Raw genomic sequence first — 22,165 nt, forward strand, 5'->3', positions numbered from 1 at the left:
TGCACAATATCCAGGCTCGGGCTGACAAGGGGCAAGTAACATTCACACCACACAAGTGCCAGGCAAAATCCACCTCCAGTAAGAGACAATCAAATCCCTACTCCTTGACATTCAATGGTGTTACCATCACTGAATCCCCCTTAAACAATATTCTGGTTTTATCATTAACCAGAAACTGAACTGAATCCACCTCATAAACACAGTGGCTATAAAGACAGATCAAAACTACTAATTCTCCATTGAGGATCTCACCTCCTGACTCTCCAAAGCCTGTCCACCATCTACACAGCATAAGTCAGGAGTGTGATGGAGTATTCCCCACTTGTCTGGACTAGTGAATGTCCAGCAGTGCTCAAGAAACTTGACACTATCCAGGAAAAAGCAGTCTGTTTGATTGGCACCACTTCGGCAAACATTCACCGCAATTACCACCACACCTTACCTCAACGCTGTCAAATCCATCATTAGATCTGACATCCACAGATGCCTGTAGTCAGGGTTTAAAAAGTTTATCTAGAAACAATCCAGTTCGCCACAAAGGAGAACTTCACAAATTTTTAAATACAAGTTGGTCCTTCTACAGATAGATTAGTAGCAGTGACACTTTAATTGAGATTTGATAACATATGAGGAACGTTTGGGGACTCTGGGTTATACTCGATGGAGTTTAGAAGGATGAAGGGGGATGGGGGGGAATCTAAGTGAAATGTACAGAATTCTGAATGGCCTCGACAGAGTAGATACTGGGAAGGTATTTCCATTAGAACATCGAATATAGAACATAGAACAGAATAGCACAGCATAGTTCAGGTCCTTCGGCCCTCGAGGTTGTTGCCTTCTATCCTACTTGAAGATCAGACAACCTACATACCCTTCATTGTACTATCCTCCAAGTGCCTATCCGTTTCAGGACTAAAAGAATGATGAGAGTAAGATTAGGGCCAGTCAAGGCCAGTCAAGAACAGTAGTGGGAAGTTGATTGTGGTGTCCGAAGCAATAGGAGAGGTGCTAAATGAATATTTTTCGTCAGTATCCACACTGTAAAAAGACAATGTGGTCAAGGAGAATACTGAGATACAGGCGACTAGACTAGATGGGATTGAGGTTCACAAGGAGGAGGTGTTAGCAATTCTGGAAAGTGTGAAAATAGATTAGTCCTCTGGGCCGGATGGGATTTATCCTAGGATTCTCTGGGAAGAAAGAGAGGAAATGCAGAGCCTTTGGCTTTGATCTTTATGTCCTCATTGTCGACAGGAACAGTGCCAGAAGACTGGAGGATAGCAAATGTTGTCTCCTTGTTCAAGAAGGGGAGTAGAGACAATCCTGGTAATTATAGACCAGTGAGCCTTACTTTGGTTATCGGTAAAGTATTGGAAAAGTTTATAAGAGATAGGATTTATAATCATCTAGGAAGGAATAATTTGATTAGGGATAGTCAACACGGTTTTGTGAAGGGTAGGTCATGCCTCACAAACCTTATTGAGTTCTTTGAGATGATGAGCAAACAGGTGGATGAGGGTAGAGTGGTTGATGTGGTGTATATGGATTTCAGTAAGGTGTTTGATAAGGTTCCCCACAGTAGGCTATTGCAGAAATTACAGAGACATGGGATTGAGGGTGATTTAATGGTTTGGATCAGAAATTGGCTAGCTGAAAGAAGACAGAGGATGGTGGTTAATGGGAAATGTTCATCCTGGAGTTTAGTTACTAGTCGTGTACCTCAAGGACCTGTTTTGGGGCCACTGTTCTTTGTCATTTTTATAAATGACCTGGATGCGGGCGTGGAAGGATGGGTTAGTAAATTTGCAGATGACACTTAGGTCGGTGGAGTTGTGGATGATATGGAAGGATGTTGCAGGTTACAGAGGGACATAAATCAGCTGCAGAACTGGGCTGAGAGATGGCAATGGAGTTTAATGCAGAAAAGTGTGAGGTGATTCACTTTGGAAGAAGCAACAGGAATACAGAGTACTCGGCTAATGGTAAGATTCTTGGTAGTGTGGATGATTAGAGAGATCTCTGTGTCCGTGTACATATACCCTTGAAAGTTGCCACCCAGGTTGATAGGGTTGTTAAGATGCCTTACAGTGTGTTAGCTTTTCTTGGTAGAGGGATTGCATCTCGGAGTCATGAGGTCATGTTGCAGCTGTACAAAACTCTGGTGCGGCCGCACTTGGAGTATCGTGTGTAGTTCTGGTCACCGCATTATAGGAAGGATATGGAAGCATTGGAACGGGTTCAGAGGAGATTTACCAAGATGTTGCCTGGTATGGAGGGAAGGTCTTATGAGGAAGGGCTGAGGGATTTGAAGCTATTTTTGTTGGACAGAAGGTTAAGAGGTGACTTAATAGAGGCAGACAAGATGATCAGAGGATTAGATAGGGTGGACAGTGAGAGCCTTTTTCCTCAGACAGCGATGGCTAGCATGAGGGGACATAGCTTAAATTTGAGGAGTGATAGTTATAGGACAGAGGTCAGAACTAGTTTCTTTACTCAGGGAGTAGTAGGGGTGTGGAACACACTGCCTGTAATAGTAGTAGACTCGCCAACTTTAAGGGCATTTAAATGGTCATTGGATAAGCCAATGGATGAAAATGGAATAGCATAGGTTAGATGGGCTTCAGATTGGTTCTACAGGTTGGTGCAACATCAAGGGCTGAAGGGCCTGTACTGTGCTGTAATGTTCTATGTTCTATCCCAAGATTTGCATAAATGTCCCTATTGTATCTGAATCTACTACCACTGCTGACAGTGCATTCCATGCACCCACCACTCTCTGTGTTAATAACTTACCTCTGACATCTCCCCTAAACCTTCCTCCAATCACCCTAAAATTATGACTCATGGTGACAGCCATTTCCTCCCTGGGAAAGGTCTCTGGCTCTCCACTCTATCCAAGCTGCTCAAAATCTTGTACACCTCTATCAGCCTCTCATCCTTCTTGCTCCAATGAGAAAAGCACTCGCTCCTACATCCTTTCTCCATAAGACATGCCCTCCAGCCCAGGCAGCATCCTGGGAAATCTCCTCTGTCCCCTCTCTAAAGCTTCCACATCCTTCCTCTAATGAGGTGACCAGAACTAAACACAATATTCCAAGTATGGTCTACCAGGGCTTTATAGAGCTGCAGCATAACCTCGCAGGTCTTAAACTCAACCCCCCGCTAATGAAAGCCAACACACCATACGCCTTCTTAACAACCCTGCCAACTTGGGTGGCAACTTGGGTGGCAACTTTGAGGCATCTATGGACATGGACCCCAAGATCCCTCTGTTCCTCCACACTGCCATGAATCCTGCCTTTAACCCTGTATTCTGCATTCACATTTGACCTTCCAAAGTGAATGACTTCACACTTTTCCAGGTTGAACTCCATCTGCCACTTCCCAGCCCAGCTCTGCAACCTGTCAATTCCCATTGTAACCAACAATAGCCCTTCAATCTATCCACAACTCCACCAACCTTTGTGTCATTGACAAACTTACTTACCCACACTTCCACTTCCTTATCCAAGTCATTTATAAAGAGCAGAGATCCCAGAACCAATCGCTGCAGGAGACCACTGCTCATCGAGCTCCAATCTGAATATTTTCCATCTACCCTTACCTTCTGTCTTCTATGGGCCAGCCAATTCTGTATGCAGACAGACAGGTTTCCCTGTCTCTCAGAATTCTCTCCAATAATTTGCCCACCACTGACGTAAGACTGACTGGTCTGTATTTCCCAGGGTTATCCCTATTTCATTGCTTAAACAGGGGAATACCACTTGCTACCCTCAAATCATCTGGCACTACTCCAATGGGCAGTGAGGACACAAAGATCATTGCCAAAGGTGCAGCAATCTCTTCCCTTGTTTCCTGTAGTAACCTTGGGTATATCCTGTCTGGCCCAGGGGATTTATCTATTCTTATGTTTTTCAAAATTTCCAGCACATCCTCCTTCCTAACATCAATCTGTTCTAGCGGATCAGCCTGTTTCACACCGCCCTCAGAAACATCAAGGTCCCTCTCAAGTCATGAATACTAAAGCAACGTTTTCATTAAGGACCGCCCCAATTTCCTCCAGCTCCAAGTACAAATTCCCTCCGTTATCCCTGATCAGCCCTACCCTCACTCTGGTCATCCTCTTGTTCCTCACATAAGTGTAGAATGTCTTAGGGTTTTCCTTAATCCTACCTGCCAAGGCTTTCTCATGCCCCTTCCATTCTTCAGATCCTTCTTGGCTACCCTGTAACCCTCTAGAGCCCTATTTGATCCTTGCCTCCTCAACTTTAAGTAAGCTTTCTTCCTCCTCTTGACTAGATGTTCCACATCCCTTGGCACCCAAGGTTCCTTCACCCTACCATCCCTTCCTTGCCTCAGTGGGACAAACCTGTCCAGCACTATCAGCAGGTGCTTCCTAAACAACCCCCACATTTCTGTTGTGTATTTCCCTGAGAACACCTGTTCCCAATTTAGATGCCCCGGTTCCTGTCAAATAGCATTGTAATTCCCCCTCCCCCAATGAAGTACTTTCCCATTCTGTCTGCTTCTTCCCCTCTTCAGGAGTATAGTAAAGGTCATGGAGTTCTGATCAGTATCATCAAAATGCTCTCCCACCCAGAGGTGTGACACTTGGCCTGGTTCGTTGCCAAGCACCAAATCCAATATGGCCTCCCCTGTAGTCAGCCTATCTACATATTGTATCAGAACCCCTTCCTGGACACACCTGACAAAAACTGCTCCATCCAAATAATTTGAATTAAGTAGGTTCCAATCAATATTAGGGAAGTTAAAGTCACCCATGACAACAACCCTGTTACTTTTGTACCTTTCCAAAATCTGCTCCTCTATGTCTCTGCTGCTATTGGGGGGGCCTATGGAAAATTCCCAATAAAGTTATGGCTCCTTTCCTGTTTCTGACTTCTACCCACACTAACTCTGTAGACAAACCCTCCTCGATAACCTCCCTTTCTGCAGCTGTGATACTATCCCTGATTAGCAATGCTACTCCTCCACCTCTTTTACCTCCATGCTTATTCCTTTTGGAACATCTAAACCTTGGAACATCCAACAACAATTCCTGCTCCTGTGATATCCAAGTCTCCATAACGGCCACAACATCATAGTTCCAAGCACTGATCCATGCTCTGAGTTCATCACCCTTATTCCTGATACTTCTTGCTTTAAAATAAACAAATTTCAACACATCATACTGTTTGTACCTTTGTCCTATCAAGTGCCTATCCCTCCTCACAGACTCTCTGCACATTGTATCTGGCTGTTCATTACATACTCCATCATCTGATCCGTAGCTCAAGTTCCCATCTCCCTGCCAATCCAATTTAAACCCTCCTGAAGAGCTCTAGCAAACATCCCACCCAGAATATTGGTACCCCACCAGTTCAGATTGGTCGGAGAGTCTAGGAATGGAAGGCATGGCCCTGGGGTAAAGGGAAGACCTTTTAGAATGGAGTTAAGGAGCAGCTTCTTCAGCCGGAGAGTGGTGACTCTATGGAATTCATTACCACAGAAGGCAAGGTCATTGAGTATGTTTAAGACCAAGATAGATAGGTTCGTGATTGTCAAGTGGATTAAGGGTTACGGGGAGAAAGCAGGAGAATGGGGTTGTGAAACCTATCAGAGCTGAAAATGTGTTGCTGGAAAAGCGCAGCAGGTCAGGCAGCATCCAAGGAACAGGAAATTCGACGTTTCGGGCATAAGCCCTTCTTCAGGGCTTATGCCCGAAACATCAAATTTCCTGTTCCTTAGATGCTGCCTGACCTGCTGCGCTTTTCCAGCAACACATTTTCAGCTCTGATCTCCAGCATCTGCAGACCTCACTTTCTCCTTGTGAAACCTATCAGCCATGATTAAATGGCGGAGCAGACTCGATGGGCTGAATGACCTGATATCTGCTCCTGTGTCTAATGGTCATATTCCTTCCATCACTTGCTTAAGCGGCGCACTATGGAGGTGTGGTTTTGGAATTTACCCAATGAAATCCAAAAACAATCAAATTTCTTAAAACATCCTGCAGTGGATACACTCAAAAAATAGAATTTAGAGCAAATCATACTCCAATTGAGAATAACGTTTATTTTGAGACTTTCAGCATTGCTTTGTCATTTACACTGTCGCAAAATTTCTTACCAACATCCTGTCCTTCATCAGGCCCTTTCCAAGACTTGAGTTTGTCAGCTTGCATTGAACACCTCTACTTTCAGGATACCATTAAACAACAGTCATAAAATCATCCAGCACAGGAAAGGCCCTTCAGCCCATTGAGTCTAAACCAACAATAATTACCACTAAAGATGCACTAATCCCAATTTTCCACATGTGTTCCACATCCTTGAATTTTATGACATTTCAAGCACTCATTCAAGTGTTTTTTAAAGGTTGTAAGGTTTCCAGCCTCCATTACCTTCCCAGGCAGTACATTCTAGATTTCCACCACCCGCTGAGTGAAAGACTTTTTTCTCAAATCCTCTCTCAATCTCCTGTCTCTTACCCTAACACTATACCCCCTCATGATTGCCCCCTCAACCAAGGGGAATAGCTGCTCTCTACTCACCCTGTCCATACCCCTCATAAGCTTATACACCTCAATCATGTCCCACCTTCGTCTTTTCTACTCTAGAGAAAACAATCCTAATCTCTTCTTATAGCTCAGTTTCTCCATCCCAGGCAACATCCAAGACATCATGAATGAGTTGACAGCAGCATCATCCTTAAGAGAGAGAGCCCAGACAATTAATTGTGGCACAGTGGTTAGCACTGCTGCCTCACAGCGCCAGGGACCTGGATTCAATTCCCGCCTCAGGCAACTGACTGTGTGGAGTTTGCACATTCTCCCCGTGTCTGCGTGGGTTTCCTCCGGGTGCTCCGGTTTCCTCCCACAGTCCAAAAATGTGCAGATTAGGTGAATTGGCCATGCTAAATTGCCTGTAGTGTTAGGTGTAGGGGTAAATGTAGGGGTATGGGTCTGGGTGGGTTGCTCTGTGGAGGGTCGGTGTGGACTTGCTGGGCTGAATGGCCTGTTTCCACACTGTAGGTAATCTGAGAAAAACCTAACACTGTGCCAATTTAATGCAATAAGTTTCTTATAAAAATGGATAATGAAATACAGATATATTCACAGGATTATATCATATTTCTCTGTGATAGAAAATAAACAACAAGATGGCATAGCTCCACTCAGAGCTTTGTTCCACACTGAGGCTTGGCTCATCAATCGATGAGTAATTTCAAGAGTAATTACCACAGTACAGATCAAAGTTTGGGAGAAGATCTGTAGCTCAGATGCTCGTTGTTGTGGAGCTGGGAATTTGTGTTGCAGACGTTTCGTCCCCTGTCTAGGTGACATCCTCCGTGCTTGGGAGCCTCCTGTGAAGCGCTTCTGTGATCTTTCCTCCGGCATTTGTAGTGGTTTGAATCTGCCGCTTCCGGTTGTCAGTTCCAGCTGTCCGCTGCAGTAGTCGATATATTGAGGTCCAGGTCGATGTGTTTGTTGATAGAATCTGTGGATGAGTGCCATGCCTCCAGGAATTCCCTGGCTGTTCTCTGGTTGGCTTGTCCTATAATAGTAGTGTTGTCCCAGTCGAATTCATGTTGATTGTCATCTGAGTGTGTGGCTACTAAGGATAGCTGGTCGTGTCGTTTCGTGGTTTGTTGGTGTTCATGGATGCGGATCATTAGCTGTCTTCCTGTTTGTCCTATGTAGTGTTTTGTGCAGTCCTTGCATGGGATTTTGTACATTACATTGGTTTTGCTCATGCTGGGTATCGGGTCCTTTGTCGTGGTTGTTGTCTGAGAGTGGCTGTTGGTTTGTGTGCTGTTATGAGTCCGAGTGGTCGTAGTAGTCTGGCTGTCATTTCAGAAATGCTCCTGATGTATGGCAACGTGGCTAGCCAAACAGAGAACAGCCAGGGAATTCATAGAGGCATGGCACTCATCCACAGATTCAATCAACAAACACATCAACCTGGACCCAATATACCGGCCACTGCAGTGGACAGCTGGAACTGACAACCGGAAGCGATAGATTCAAACCACTATAAATGCCGGAGGAAACATCACAGAAGCGCTTCACAGGAGACTCCCAAGCACTGAGGATGTCACCTAGACAGGGGACGAAACGTCTGCAACACAAATTCCCAGCTCGGCCAACAGAACCACCACAACAGTACAGATCACTCAATATGTCACATCAACCATCAACACGCACAAGCTTATTATCAACGTTGTTACAAATCTTGCCAATGCCATTATTCTCCTCAGTGAGTTATGTCAAACATAACAAAGTTGATGCTTATCATTTAACATGTTCTGTCAAGAATCATTAAAACAACACTTAATCTCAATAATACCCTTGAAAATCACTGAGATCAAGATCATTACTCAAAAACTAAAATTATTCAGGACTAGGGAGATCTTCATTCATCTACAGGTTATATATTACTGAGTTAGTGTCAAAGCCTGATCAGTTATATTAAGTCTTGCAATATCAAGACCATCACAATTTAAAGGTTACGGTTACATGATATCTTGAGTTAAAAATTGCACAACACCAGGTTATAGTCCAACAGGTTTATTTGGAAGCACTAGCTTTCAGAGCGTTGCACCTTCATCAGATAACTGTGGAGCAGGACCATTAGACACATAATTTATCATAAAAGATTACAATGTCATGCAACTGAAACAATATATTAAACAAACCTAGATTGCTGTTCACAGTTTCATCTTTAAGAATGGGTTGCAGATTTTGGTTCATTAATATGTAAATCCCAGAACTTCTTTTAAGTCACATTCTTGAGATAACTTAAGGTTTTATGAAAAAAGGTGACATCTCAGCTCGGACAATGCAGTAAAGGTGTAGGGTTAGAGTCTGTCTGTGTCCCAATCTTGAGTCAGACTGGTCAGACTCTAACCTTGCATCTGCCATTTCTCCGCCCATACCTACAACTGATCTATATCCCATTATATCCTTTGATAATCTTCTACACTACGCACAACTTCCCTGATCTTTGTGTCATCTGCAAACTTACTAACCCACCCATAAACATTTTCATCCAGGTCATTTACATAAATCACAAACAGCAGAGGTCCCAGTACAGATCCCTGAAGAATACCACTAGTGTCAGACCTCCATCCTGAAAAACATCCTTCCACCACTACCTTCTGTCTTCTATGGGGAAGCCAATTCTGCATCCAAATAGCCAATATTTGGAAAGGCAAAAACTAATTAGGGATAGTCAACATAGCTTTGTGTGTGGGAAATCGTCCCTCACTAACTTGATGAGTTTTTTGAAGAAATAACAAAGAGGATTAATGAGGGCAGAGTGGTGGATGTGATCTATATGGACTTCAGTAAGACATTCGACAAGGTTCTTCATGTTAGACTGGTTAGCAAGATTAGATGGAATACAGGAAGAACTAGCCATTTGGATACAGAACTGGCTCAAAGGTAGAAGACTGAGGGTGGTGGGGAAGGGTTGTCTTTCAGACTGGAGGCCTGTGACCAGTGAAGTGCCATAAGGATTGGTGCTGGGTCCACTGCTTATCATCATTTATATAAATGATTTGGATGTGAACAAAGGAGGTATGGTTAGTGAGTTTGCAGATGACACCAAACTGGAGATGTAGTGGATATCGAAGAAGGTTACCTCAGAGGACAATGGGATCTTGATCAGGTGAGTCAATGGGCCAGGGAGTAGCAGATGGGATTTAATTAAAATAAATGTGAGGTGCTGCATTTTACTCCTTGCTGGGGAGTGTTGCTGAAACAAAGAGACTTTGGAGTGCAGTTCATAGCTCCTTGAAAGTAGAGTCGCAAGTAGATAAGATAGTGAAGAAGGCGCTTGGTATGCTTTCCTTTATTTATCAGATTATTGAGTACAGGAGTTGGGAGGTCATTTTGCAGTTGTACATGACATTGGTTAGGCCCCTTTTGGAGTACTGTGTGCAATTCTGGTCTCCCTGCTATAGGAAGGATGTTGTGAATCTTGAAAGGGTTCAGAAAGGATTTACAAGAATTTTGTTAGAATTGGAGGGTTTGAGCTGTAAGAAGAGGCTGGGTTATTTTCTCTGGAACATCGGAGGCTGAGGGGTGACCTTATAGAGGTTTATAAAATCATGAGAGACATAGATAGGTTGAATAGCCAAGGTCTTTCTCCGGGTTGGGGGAGTCCAGAACTAGAGGGGCATAGGTTTAAGGTGAGAGGGGAAAGGGACAACCTTTTCACAGAGAGGGTGGTGCGTGTGTGGAACAAGTTACCAAAGGAGGTGGTGGAGGCTGGGACAATGACAATATTTAAAAGGCAGCTGGGTAGACATATAAATAGGAAGGGTTTAGAGGGATATGGGGCAACTGCTGGCAAATGGAACTAGATTAATGTAGGATATCTGATCAGCATTGACAAGTTGGACTGAAGGTCTGTTTCTATGCTGTACAACTCTATGACTCTTTGTCACCGCGGATCCCATGCATCTTAATCTTCTCTGTGAGCCTACCGTCAGGGACCTTGTCAAAAGCCTGACTAAAATCCATGTACATAACATCCACTGCTCTACCCTCACCTATCACCCTTGTCACCTCCTGAAACAAAATCGATCAAATTCATTAGACATGACCTGCCCTTTGCAAAGTCATGCTGACCATCCCTAATTAGGCCTTGCTTTTCCAAATGCACATAAGTCCTATCGCTTTCCAATAGCTTCCCAACCACAAATGTGAAACTCCAGTCTATAACTTTCCTGGATTATTTCTATTTCCCTTCTTGAACAAAGGAATGCTTATCCATCTTAATTCTCTTCAAGAGACCTAACACCATTTATTTCTTGAACTCAAATGCCCTTGCATATTAGCATGTCCCACACTAATCTCATTATCCCCCATGTCCTTCTCATTGTTAATACCGACACAAGGGACTCACTTAAGATCTCACCAACATCCTCTGCCTCCAAGCACAAATTCCCTCCTTTTATTTTTGAGTGGTCCTACCCTCCCCCTAGTTATCCTTTGCTTTTTAACATATGTATAGACTGCCTTGAGATTCTCTTTAATCCTATTTGTCAAAGACATTTCAAGGATCCTCCGTGGGCTCTCCTAATTTCCTGCTTCTATTCATTCCTACGTTCTTTATATTCCTCACTGGCTGTACCTGATTTTAGTTTTCTAAAACTTACATATGCTCATTTTTCTTTTTGACTAAATTCACAATCTCATCCAAGGACCCGATAACTTGCCATCCTTGTCCTTCTCCCTTGCTGGAACATGCCAGTACTGAGCTCTGATCAGGTCTTTAAACAATTCCCACATGTCAAATGTGGACTTGCCTGATAACGGCTGCTCCCAATTAATCCTCCCTAGCTCCTGCCTAATACTGATATAATTTGTTCTCCCCCATTTGTTAATTCTCACAAGGTCCTGACTTATTCCTTACTCATAGCTAACTTAAAACTTAAGGTGTTGTGATCGTTGTTTCACAAATGCTCTCCCATTGAAAGGTCACCCAAATTCCTGTCAATATTGGGGAAGTCAAAGTCACCCACGATAAAAACCCTATCGTTTTTGCATCTTTCCATAATTTGCCTACATATTTTTTCCTCAATGGTGTGGTGGCTGTTGGGAGGCCTGTAGTATAATCCCATCAGAGTGCTTGCACCTCTCTTATTTTTGAGCTGTCCCCATTTTGCCTCAGTGGAGGAGCCCTCCAGTATGTTCTTTCTGAGTGCAGCTATGATATTCTTCCTGATTAGTAATGCAATTCCTCTACCTCTTTTACTACCCTCTTTATTTCATCTAAAACACCAAAACCCTGGTATGTTGAGCAGCCAGTCATGTCTCTCTCTCTCTCTCTCTCAACCAAGTCTCTGTAATGGCCACAACATCACAGTCCCAGATACTGATCCAGGCTCTAAGCTCATCTGCCTTACCCATAACAAGGAGAAAGTGAGGACTGCAGATGCTGGAGAGCAGAGTTGAAAAATGTGGTGCTGCAACTAGGAGCATCCCACATTCCCTTAATTCATGTGGATCAGTCAATTATGTTTCATCAGCAAGCTACCCAAACGCTTCAGAAAAAACCCAAAAACACTAAGTCAGAAAAAGCAAAGTCCTAGGTTCAATTCCTTGTCAGTGATAATTTGGCTTTCTCAACCAGGATTGTAATTGTAGTGACTTCTTACTGGAAGCTTTTTACATAGAATTTACCGCACAGAAACAACAACAACCTGCATTTATGTACATCCTGTAACGTAATGGAAATGTCCCAAGGTACTTTGTAAGAAAATCACAACATAAAATTTGCCAACACACCACCTAAGGTGACTTTAGGGCAGATGGTGCAAAGCTTTGTCAAAGAGGAGGCCTTTAAAGCAGTACCTTAAATGAGAAACGAGAGGCAGGGAGGCCATTTGTTTGGTATTCATGCTTCCTCCCACTCTATTCAATTTATCTCACATGATCAATACACCCACCTACACCTTTCTCTATTATGTATTTATCTAGCAGGTTTTAAATGCTTCTTTACAATCCACTGCAATCATTCCATTTGTTTTCAAAATTCTTTATTGGATTTATTACTCACTGTCAGATTTGTAGCCCCTGATTTTGTATTCCCCTGACAACTGAGGGTAGAACCAAGTGAACAAAGAACAATACAGCACAGGAACAAGCCCTTCGGCCCCTCCAAGCCCTCGCCCACACATTTTGCCCTTCCATACTAAAACTGTCTTCACTGACAGGATCCTATCCCTCCATTCCCTTCCTATTCATGTATCTGTCCAGGTGCTCCTTGAATGTTGCTATTGTGTCTGCTTCCACCACCTCCCCTGGCAGCACGTTCCAGACACTCACCACCCTTTGAAGGAAAAACCTATCTTGCACATCTCTGTTAAACCTCCCCCATCGCACCTTGAACCTGTGCCCCCTAGTAACTGACCCCTCCACCCTGGGAAAACCTCATACTTCCCACTCCATCCATGCCATTCACAATCTTATAAACGTCTAACAGGTCGCCCCTCAACCTCCTACGTTGCAGAGAAAACAAACCCAGTTTATCCAACCTCTCTTCATAGCTAAATCCCCCATAGCAGGCAACATCCTGGTAAACCTTTTCTGTACCCTCTCCAGAGCATCCACATCCTTCTGGTAGTGTGGTGACCAGAACTGTACACAATATTCCAAGTGTGGCCTAACTGAATTTCTGTAAAGCTGCGTCATAACTTGTCTATCCTTACACTCATTGCCCCTCCCAATAAAGGCAAGCATGGCATAGACTTGTTTCATTACCTTACCTACCTGCACTGCCACCTTCAGTGATCTGTGGACCTGCACACCCAGATCCCTCTGCATATCGATACTTCTAAAGGTTCTGCCATTCACCATATAATTTCCACCTGCACTTGATGTTCCAAAATGGATCACCTCACATTTGTCAGGATTAAACTCCATCTGCCATTTTTCTGCCCATGTCTCCAACTGATCTATATCCTGCTGTATCTTCTAACAATCCTCCCCACTATCTGCAACTCCACCAACCTTTGTATCATTCCAATACTCACTAATTCGACCAGCTCCAATTTCCTCCACATCATTTATGTAGATCATGAACAGCAGAGGTCCCAGCACTGATCCCTGTGGAACACTGCTGGTCACAGCCCTCCATTCTGAAAAGCATCCTTCCACCATTACCCTCTGTCTCCTGTGACTAAGCCGATTCTGTCTCCATCTTGCCAGCTCACTCCTGATACCATGTGACTTCACCTTTTGTTCCAGTCTGCCATGGGAGTCCTTGTCAGAGGCTTTATTAAAGTCCATGGAGACATCAACTGCTTTTCCCTTAATCATCTCTGTTACCTCCTCAAAAAACTCGATCAAGTTAGTGAGGCATGACCTCCCCCCGCACAAAACCACGCTGTCCATTGTTAATGAGTCCATTTGCTTCACAATGCTTATAGATCTTGTCCCTGAGAGAGTCTTTTCTAATAATTTCCCTCCCACTGACATTAGGGTCACAGGCCTGTAATTTCCTGGATTATCCCTGTTACCCTTCTTAATCAATGCAACAACATTGGCTATTCTCCAGTCCTCTGTGACCTCACCTGTGGCCAAAGAGGATACAAAGATGTCTGTTAGTGCTCCAGCAATTGATCTCATGCTTCCCTCAGTATTCTGGAATAAATCCGATCAGGTCCTGGGATCGACCTTAATATTTTTTAAGGCACACAACACCTCTTCCTTTTTTGAAAAGCAGTTTGTGTTTTGCTATTTTACCTCCACCAACAGCTTGCTGGCAGACCAGGCTCATCCTCAGACTCGGTACCAGCCGGGAGAGCTGCTGGTGCCAGGGGGACCATCATCCAGCAAGATTGGCGAGGCACGAGTCCCATCCGCCCTCAGTTTACAACATTTCAGGGTGGGAATGGGAGAAAATCCAAAAATACCATCCAAAAAATGTTGACATAACCTTCACATAACAACATTGAAATAACCAGCAGCATACCTCCACAACATTCAAATTAAATTGCATAATATCGGAGAGAAATGTAGAAAATTGTGCTGTGGGGTGTTCCTGACCCATACTGTTTAGGGGTGAGATACCTGAAGGAGACTGCGCACAAATATAAACAGAACTAAGCTATCAGCAACAAAGAGGATTTGTAAACGGTGAACATATTTAAAAAGCAAAAAAAAACCCAAAAGCTCATTTTAAGAAGGTGGATTGTTAATCAGATTAAACCTGTTTCGATACTTTGCACGGGATGTAATTTAGTCTGAAATCGTATTAAACATCTGCGCCCCGTTATTTCCCCGGACAAATGTCCCTGTAACTTGGCTGTCCTTACCGCCTGAAGTCCTCGCAGGAGGAGGTGCAGCATCACTGACCTGAGAAAACAAAACCATTTCAATTATCGATTAGTCCAGTTTCTGAGATATTGCGTTAAAAAAAAATTATTCAGTTGCTCTTGAACAGAATTCGATTGTTTCGGTGGGTGGGAAAAAGTGAATGTATCTCCGTACCACAGGGCGCTGGATGCGGAGAGCTGTGGGAGATATCTGCGGAATCTGCCGCGCTCCATTTGCCTGCGGAGTCCCGCTGTCGGGAAGGGGATTCACGGCGTTTGCAGGTTCACCAGGCACCTGGGAAAGGGGCAGAGGGAAAGGGGGTTCTTAAAGAAAACCGGACAATTCACAAAACAGCAGCCCCCCAGCCCGCGCGAATCCAACCTGAGCTACACTCACCTTCCAACTCCCAGAGCTAACTCACACCCCGACCCCCACCCTGAGCTACACTCACCTTCCAACTCCCAGAGCTAACTCACACCCCGACCCCCACCCTGAGCTACACTCACCTTCCAACTTCCAGAGCTAACTCACACCCCGACCCCCACCCTGAGCTAACTCACACCCCGACCCCCACCCTGAGCTACACTCACCTTCCAACTCCCAGAGCTAACTCACACCCCGACCCCCACCCTGAGCTACACTCACCTTCCAACTCCCAGAGCTAACTCCCACCCCGACCCCCACCCTGAGCTACACTCACCTTCCAACTCCCAGAGCTAACTCCCACCCTGACCCCCACCCTGAGCTACACACACCTTCCAACTCACTGAGCTAACTCACACCCCGACCCCCACCCCCACCCTGAGCGACACAGCTCCTCCAAACTTGAGAAAAATGAAAAAGGATGACCAAGAGATTCTGGAAAGAGAGATAATTTAGGAATATTTGCCAGTTCGAACAGCAGGTTCAATGATAACCCCCACCCACCCAAAAACCTGCCTGCAACCCCGGTTAGAAAACCACATTCACGCAGGAATACATGAAGTGTTGGATAATCTGGGATCTGGGGAGATGGGAAAAGAAGCCGAGAGTTAGACCGAGAGGTGTTTGGGGAGAGAGCACACAAACTGCTGGAAAAGCTCAGCGGGTCAGTGCGGAGAGAAATCACAGTGAGGCTCTCCGATCGAGTGACACTTCCTCAGCTCCAATAAAGAGTTGGCACAAATATAATGGGCCGAACGGTCTCTTTCGACACTGGTCCTTTGCCTGTCTCTTGCTCCCGTCAGACTCCCGGATAAAGGGGGGGTGGGGTCACACACACTCCCCCCTGGGGGTCAGACACGCCCCCCTCCCCGAGGGTGGGGAGGGTCAGACACACTCCTCCCAGGGGGTCCGAAACACTCCCTCGTGGGGTCAGACACTCCCCTGTCCTCAGACACACTCCCCCCCCAGGGGGTCAGACACACTTCCCCCCAGGGGGTGGGGGGTCAGACATACTCCTCCCCCCCCCAGGGGGGTCAGACATACTCCTCCCCTCAGACACACTCCCCCCCAGGGGGTCAGACACACTCCACCCCGGGGTGGGGGGGTCAGACACACTTCCCCCCAGGGGGTGGGAGGGGTCAGACACACTACCCCCCAGGGGGTCAGACACACTTCCCCCCAGGGGGGTCAGACATACTCCTCCCCTCAGACACACTCGCCCCCAGGGGGTCAGACACACTCCACCCCGGGGTGGGGGGGTCAGACACACTTCCCCCCAGGAGGTGGAGGGGTCAGACATACTCCTCCCCTCAGACACACTCCCCCCCAGGGGGTCAGACACACTCTTCCCCGAGGTGGGGAGGGGGTCAGACGCACTCACCCCCAGGGGGGGTCAGACACACTCCCCCCCCAGGGGGGGTCAGATACACTCCTCCCCTCAGACACACTCCCCCCCAGGGGGTGGGGGGGTCAGACACACTCCCCCCCCGGGGGGTCAGACACACTCCACCCCTCAGACACACTCCCCCCCTCAGACACACTCCCCCCCAGGGGGTGGGGTGGTCAGACACAATCCCCCCCCAGGGGGGGTCAGACACACTCCCCCACCCCTCAGACACACTCCCCCCCCGGGGGGGGTCAGACACACTCCCCCCCCCCTCAGACACACTCCCCCCCCAGGGGGTGGGGTGGTCAGACACACTCCCCTCCCCCTGAGGAGTGTGGGGGGGGGGTAACGGGGTGACTCACGGGGTCGGGCAGTGGCACTGTCACGGTCCCTCCGCCAGTCCCGGGCACCCCGCCGCCCGAAGCCCCCGCAGCCCAGGCACAGCAGCAGCAGCAGCTCCGGGTTTGAAGGCGCTGAAGCGACCCCGAGGGTGAGGGGACAGCAGCCTGTTCCCTGCGGCAGGTGAAGCCTTCTCTCAGCTCCCTCACTGGGAAATAAAGGCAGTTCCTTCTCAGATTGTGTGGGCAGGCTCTGGGGAGGGCGGGCACTGGATCCTGGATTTGTTGGCCCCGGGGAGGGGAGGGGAAGGGGAAGGGAGGGCAGACGGAGGTCTCCCTCGCTCCTGCATTTAGCAGCCGGCTCCAGCAGCCGCTTTCCGAGATGACCAGGCTGAGGTCAGCTCTCCACTGTACTCTGGTCATCCTGTCTACGGTGACCCTGGCACAGACGGTGAGTAAAGTCCCCCACCCTCGTCCTTCCCCTCCCTTGTGGTTGTGGAGGTTGATTCTAATAAGCTGAGAAATTCCACTAGTTACTAAATTACTCCGGGAAACAATTAACCTGGTGCGCTGTGCTTATGGTTGATACTGATTATGGTGTCATTATGGTGAGTGCTTGAAAACTGACAGCCAACTGCATGCACAGTATAAACATCTGTTGGCAAGACTGCCTTGTGGGATGATCACTTCTGAAAGACTGCTGTACTCTACAGGGCATTCGCAAAGTGCTGATGTATTTATGCATTCATATTGTTAATTTAATTTATTAACTCAATGCATTGCTGGCTGGCCCTGTATTTATGGGCCATCTCTAGTTTGCCCTGATATGGTCTGGGTGAGCTGCAGTCTGTTAGGGAGGGAGCGATATCACACAGTGAGAATTGTAACAGTGCAGAAAGCAGCCCTTCACCCCATCGTGCCTGCAGGGTCTCTTCAAATCAACAGCAGTATGCAGAAAGCATAAGGCACTGTCAGAGAGTACAGGAGGATATAGGTAGACTGGAGAGTTGGGCGGAAAAGTGGCAGATGGCTTTCAATCCAGACAAATGTGAGGTGATGCATTTAGGTGAGACTAATTCTAGAGCGAATTATACAATGAACGGAAGAGCCTTGTGAAAAGTTGATGGGCAGAGAGATCAGGGAGTGCAGGTCCATTGTACCCTGAAGGTGGCTGCACAGGTGGATAGAGTGGTCAAGAAGGCATATAGTATGCTTGCCTTCATCGGATGGGGTATTGAGTAGAAGAGCTGGCAGGTCATGTTAACATTGTACAAGACATTGGTTTGGCCGCATTTAAAATACCGTGTACAGTTCTGGTCGCCACATTACCAAAAGGATGTGGACGCTTTGGAGAGGGTGCAGAGAAGGTTTACGAGGAGTTGAAAATGTGTTGCTGGTTAAAGCACAGCAGGTTAGGCAGCATCCAAGGAATAGGAAATTCGACGTTTCGGGCATAAGCCCTTCATCAGGAATGAGGAGAGTGTGCCAAGCAGGCTAAGATAAAAGGTAGGGAGGAGGGACTTGGGGGAGGGGCGATGGAAGGAGGTCAAGGTGAGGGTGATAGGCTGGAGTGGGGTGGGGGCGGAGAGGTCAGGAAGAAGATTGCAGGTTAGGAGGGCGGTGCTGAGTTGAGGGAACCGACTGAGACAAGGTGGGGGGAGGGGAAATGAGGAAACTGGAGAAATCTGAGTTCATCCCTTGTGGTGGGAGGGTTCCCAGGCGGAAGATGAGGCGCTCCTCCTCCAGCCGTCGTGTTGTTATGTTCTGCCGGTGGAGGAGTCCAAGGACCTGCATGTCCTTGGTGGAGTGGGAGGGAGAGTTAAAGTGTTGAGCCACGGGGTGGTTGGGTTGGTTGGTCCGGGTGTCCCTGAGGTGTTCTCTGAAGCGTTCCTCAAGTAAGCGGCCCGTCTCCCCAATATAGAGGAGGCCACATCGGGTGCAGCGGATGCAATAGATGATGTGTGTGGAGGTGCAGGTGAACTTGTGGCGGATATGGAAGGATCCCTTGGGGCCTTGGAGGGAAGTGAGGGAGGAGGTGTGGGCTCAAGTTTTACATTTCCTGCGGTTGCAGGGGAAGGTGTCGGGAGTGGAGGTTGGGTTGGTGGGGGGTGTGGACCTGACGAGGGAGTCACGAAGGAAGTGGTATTTGCGGAACGCTGATAGGGGAGGGGAGGGAAATATATCCCTGGTGGTAGGGTCCGTTTGGAGGTGGCGGAAATGACGGCGGATGATATGTTGTATACGGAGGTGGGTGGGGTGGTAGGTGAGAACCAGTGGGGTTCTGTCTTGGTGGCGGTTGGAGGAGAGGGGCTCAAGGGCGGAGGAGCAGGAAGTGGAGGAGATGCGGTGGAGGGCATCGTCGATCACGTTTGGGGGGAATCTGCGGTGCTTGAAAAAGGAGGCCATCTGGGCTGTGTGGTGTTGGAACTGGTCCTCCTGGGAGCAGATGTGGTGGAGACGAAGGAATTGGGAATTGGGAATATGGGATATATTCCATATTCCCAATTCCTTCGTCTCCGCCGCATCTGCTCCCAGGAGGACCAGTTCCAACACCGCACAGACCAGATGGCCTCCTTCTTCAAGGACCGCAGATTCCCCCCAAACGTGATCGACGATGCCCTCCACCACATCTCCTCCACTTCCCGCTCCTCCGCCCTTGAGCCCCTCTCCTCCAACCGCCACCAAGACAGAACCCCACTGGTTCTCACCTACCACCCCACCAACCCCCGTATACAACGTATCATCCGCCAGCATTTCCACCACCTCCAAACGGACCCCACCACCAGGGATATATTTCTCTCCCCTCCCCTATCAGCGTTCCGCAAAGACCACTCCCTTCGTGACTCCCTCGTCAGGTCCACACCCCCCACCAACCCAACCTCCACTCCCGACACCTTCCCCTGCAACCGCAGGAAATGTAAAACTTGCGCCCACACCTCCTCCCTCACTTCCCTCCAAGGCCCCAAGGGATCCTTCCATATCCGCCACAAGTTCACCTGTACCTCCACACACATCATCTATTGCATCCGCTGCACCCGATGTGGCCTCCTCTATATTGGGGAGACGGGCCGCTTACTTGCGGAACGCTTCAGAGAACACCTCAGGGACGCCCGGACCAACCAACCCAACCACCCCGTGGCTCAACACTTTACCTCTCCCTCCCACTCCACCGAGAACATGCAGGTCCTTGGACTCCTCCACCGGCAGAACATAACAACACGACGGCTGGAGGAGGAGCGCCTCATCTTCCGCCTGGGAACCCTCCAACCACAAGGGATGAACTCGGATTTCTCCAGTTTCCTCATTTCCCCTCCCCCCCACCTTGTCTCAGTCGGTTCTCTCAACTCAGCACCGCCCTCCTAACCTGCAATCTTCTTCCTGACCTCTCCGCCCCCACCCCACTCCGGCCTATCACCCTCACCTTGACCTCCTTCCACCTATCACATCTCCATCGCCCCTCCCCCAAGTCCCTCCTCCCTACCTTTTATCTTAGCCTGCTTGGCACACTCTCCTCATTCCTGATGAAGGGCTTGTGCCCGAAACGTCGAATTTCCTATTCCTTGGATGCTGTCTAACCTGCTGTGCTTTAACCAGCAACACATTTTCAACTGTGATCTCCAGCATCTGCAGACCTCATTTTTTTACCCGAAGGTTTACGAGGATGTTGCCTGGTATGGAAGGTGCTAGCTATGAAGAGAGGTTGAGTAGGTTAGGTTTATTTTCGCTAGAAAAAAGGAGATTGAGGGGGGACCTGACTGAGGTTTATAAAATCATGAAGGGTATGGACAGGGTGGATAGAGACAAGCTTTTTCCCAGGGTGAAGGATTCAATAACGAGAGGTCACGCTTTCAAGGTGAGAGGTGAAAGGTTTAAGGGGGATACTCACAGCAAGTACTTCACACAGAGGGTGGTAGGTGCCTCGAACGCGTTGCCAGCAGAGGTGGTAGAGGCAGGCACAGTAGATTCATTTAAGATGTATCTGGACAGATGCATGAGTAGGTGGGAGCAGAGGGATATGAATACTTAGGAATTGATTAACAGGTTTAGACAGTACATTTGGATTGGCTCAGGCTTGGAAGGCCGAAGGGCCTGTTCCTGGGCTGTAAATTTTCTTTGTTCTTTGTTCTAGTGCCAATGTCCTGCCTTTCCCCGAAATCCCTGCACACTATTCTTTTCAAATAACCATACTGAAGCTGTCTCCACCTCATTTCCAGGCAGTGCATTCCATGCTCTGACTACTCACTGGGTGAACAAGTTTATCCTCCCGTTACCTTTGCATGTTTTGCAATCACTTTAAATCTAGGCACTCCTGTTCTTGTTCTGAGCAGGAACAGCTTCTCCTTGTGTACCCTGCCCAGCCCAGTCACGGTTTTGAAAACCTCGATCAGATCTCCCTCTCAAGGAGAACAGTCCCAACGTCTTCAATCGATCCTCATCCCTGGCATTTCTCATTCCTGGAGCCATTCTCGTAAACTCTTCTCACTCTCTCTATTACATTCACATCTTCCCCATAATGTCACACCCATAACTGTACATAATATTCAGCTGAGGCCTAACAACTGTCTTTTACAATTTCAACGTTATCCCCTTGCTCTTATACTCTATGCTCTTATTAATAAAACCAAGAACACTATATACTTATTAACAAATATCTCCACCTGTCCTGCTACCTTCAGAATCTGTGCACATATACACACAGGTCCCTCTGCTCCTGCACCCCATTGAGAATTGTACTCCCATTTTATATTGTTTTTCAATGTCCTGCCAATCAAAGTGCAACCCCTCACATTTCATTGAATTTCACCCTCCACCTCTCTGTCCGCTCCACTAACTTGTCAATATTCTTCTGGAGTTCCACACTGTCCCCTTTATAGTTTACAATTTTTCCAAGTTTAGTGTCATCTATAAACTTGGAAACTGCCCCCTGCACACCACACTTCCAATCGTGAATCAGATCCAGAAATACTTCCAAAATCAAAATGATTTATGGCTTGTATCGGCAAACTTGTAGTTATTTCTCATCAGTCTGTTCATCTTGTCCTTGTAGGTGACAAATATTTGACACCCACAAATGGACCAGAGACCTATTTTCCTCCCCTATCAGCATTCCAGAGTGACCATTCCTTCTGCGACTCCCTCATCAGGTCCACACCCCCCACCAAGCCACAGTCCACTCCCAGATCCTTC

At 47.2% G+C, this 22,165-nt stretch overlaps 2 protein-coding genes across 2 annotated transcripts in view; one reads left to right on the plus strand and one right to left on the minus strand.

Moving 5' to 3' along the window:
• The window catches only part of LOC132821661 (collagen alpha-4(IV) chain-like), a 266,111-nt gene extending 248,905 nt beyond the window's left edge, over positions 1 to 17,206 (minus strand). The window contains exons 1-3 of the mRNA XM_060834370.1: positions 17,003 to 17,206; positions 15,005 to 15,124; positions 14,830 to 14,869 (exon numbers count right to left, since the gene is read on the minus strand). Of these exons, the coding sequence (XP_060690353.1) occupies positions 14,830 to 14,869; positions 15,005 to 15,063 (99 nt within the window). The 5' untranslated portion in view covers positions 15,064 to 15,124; positions 17,003 to 17,206. The remainder of the gene's footprint in view (positions 1 to 14,829; positions 14,870 to 15,004; positions 15,125 to 17,002) is intronic.
• An 87-nt stretch (positions 17,207 to 17,293) lies between these two features.
• LOC132821747 (collagen alpha-5(IV) chain-like) overlaps positions 17,294 to 22,165 on the plus strand; it is a 276,828-nt gene continuing 271,956 nt past the window's right edge. The window contains exon 1 of the mRNA XM_060834471.1: positions 17,294 to 17,429. Coding sequence (XP_060690454.1) covers positions 17,361 to 17,429 — 69 coding nt within the window. The 5' untranslated portion in view covers positions 17,294 to 17,360. The remainder of the gene's footprint in view (positions 17,430 to 22,165) is intronic.

The sequence above is a fragment of the Hemiscyllium ocellatum genome, chromosome 13, assembly GCF_020745735.1.
Source record: "Hemiscyllium ocellatum isolate sHemOce1 chromosome 13, sHemOce1.pat.X.cur, whole genome shotgun sequence".
Lineage (NCBI taxonomy): Eukaryota > Metazoa > Chordata > Chondrichthyes > Orectolobiformes > Hemiscylliidae > Hemiscyllium > Hemiscyllium ocellatum.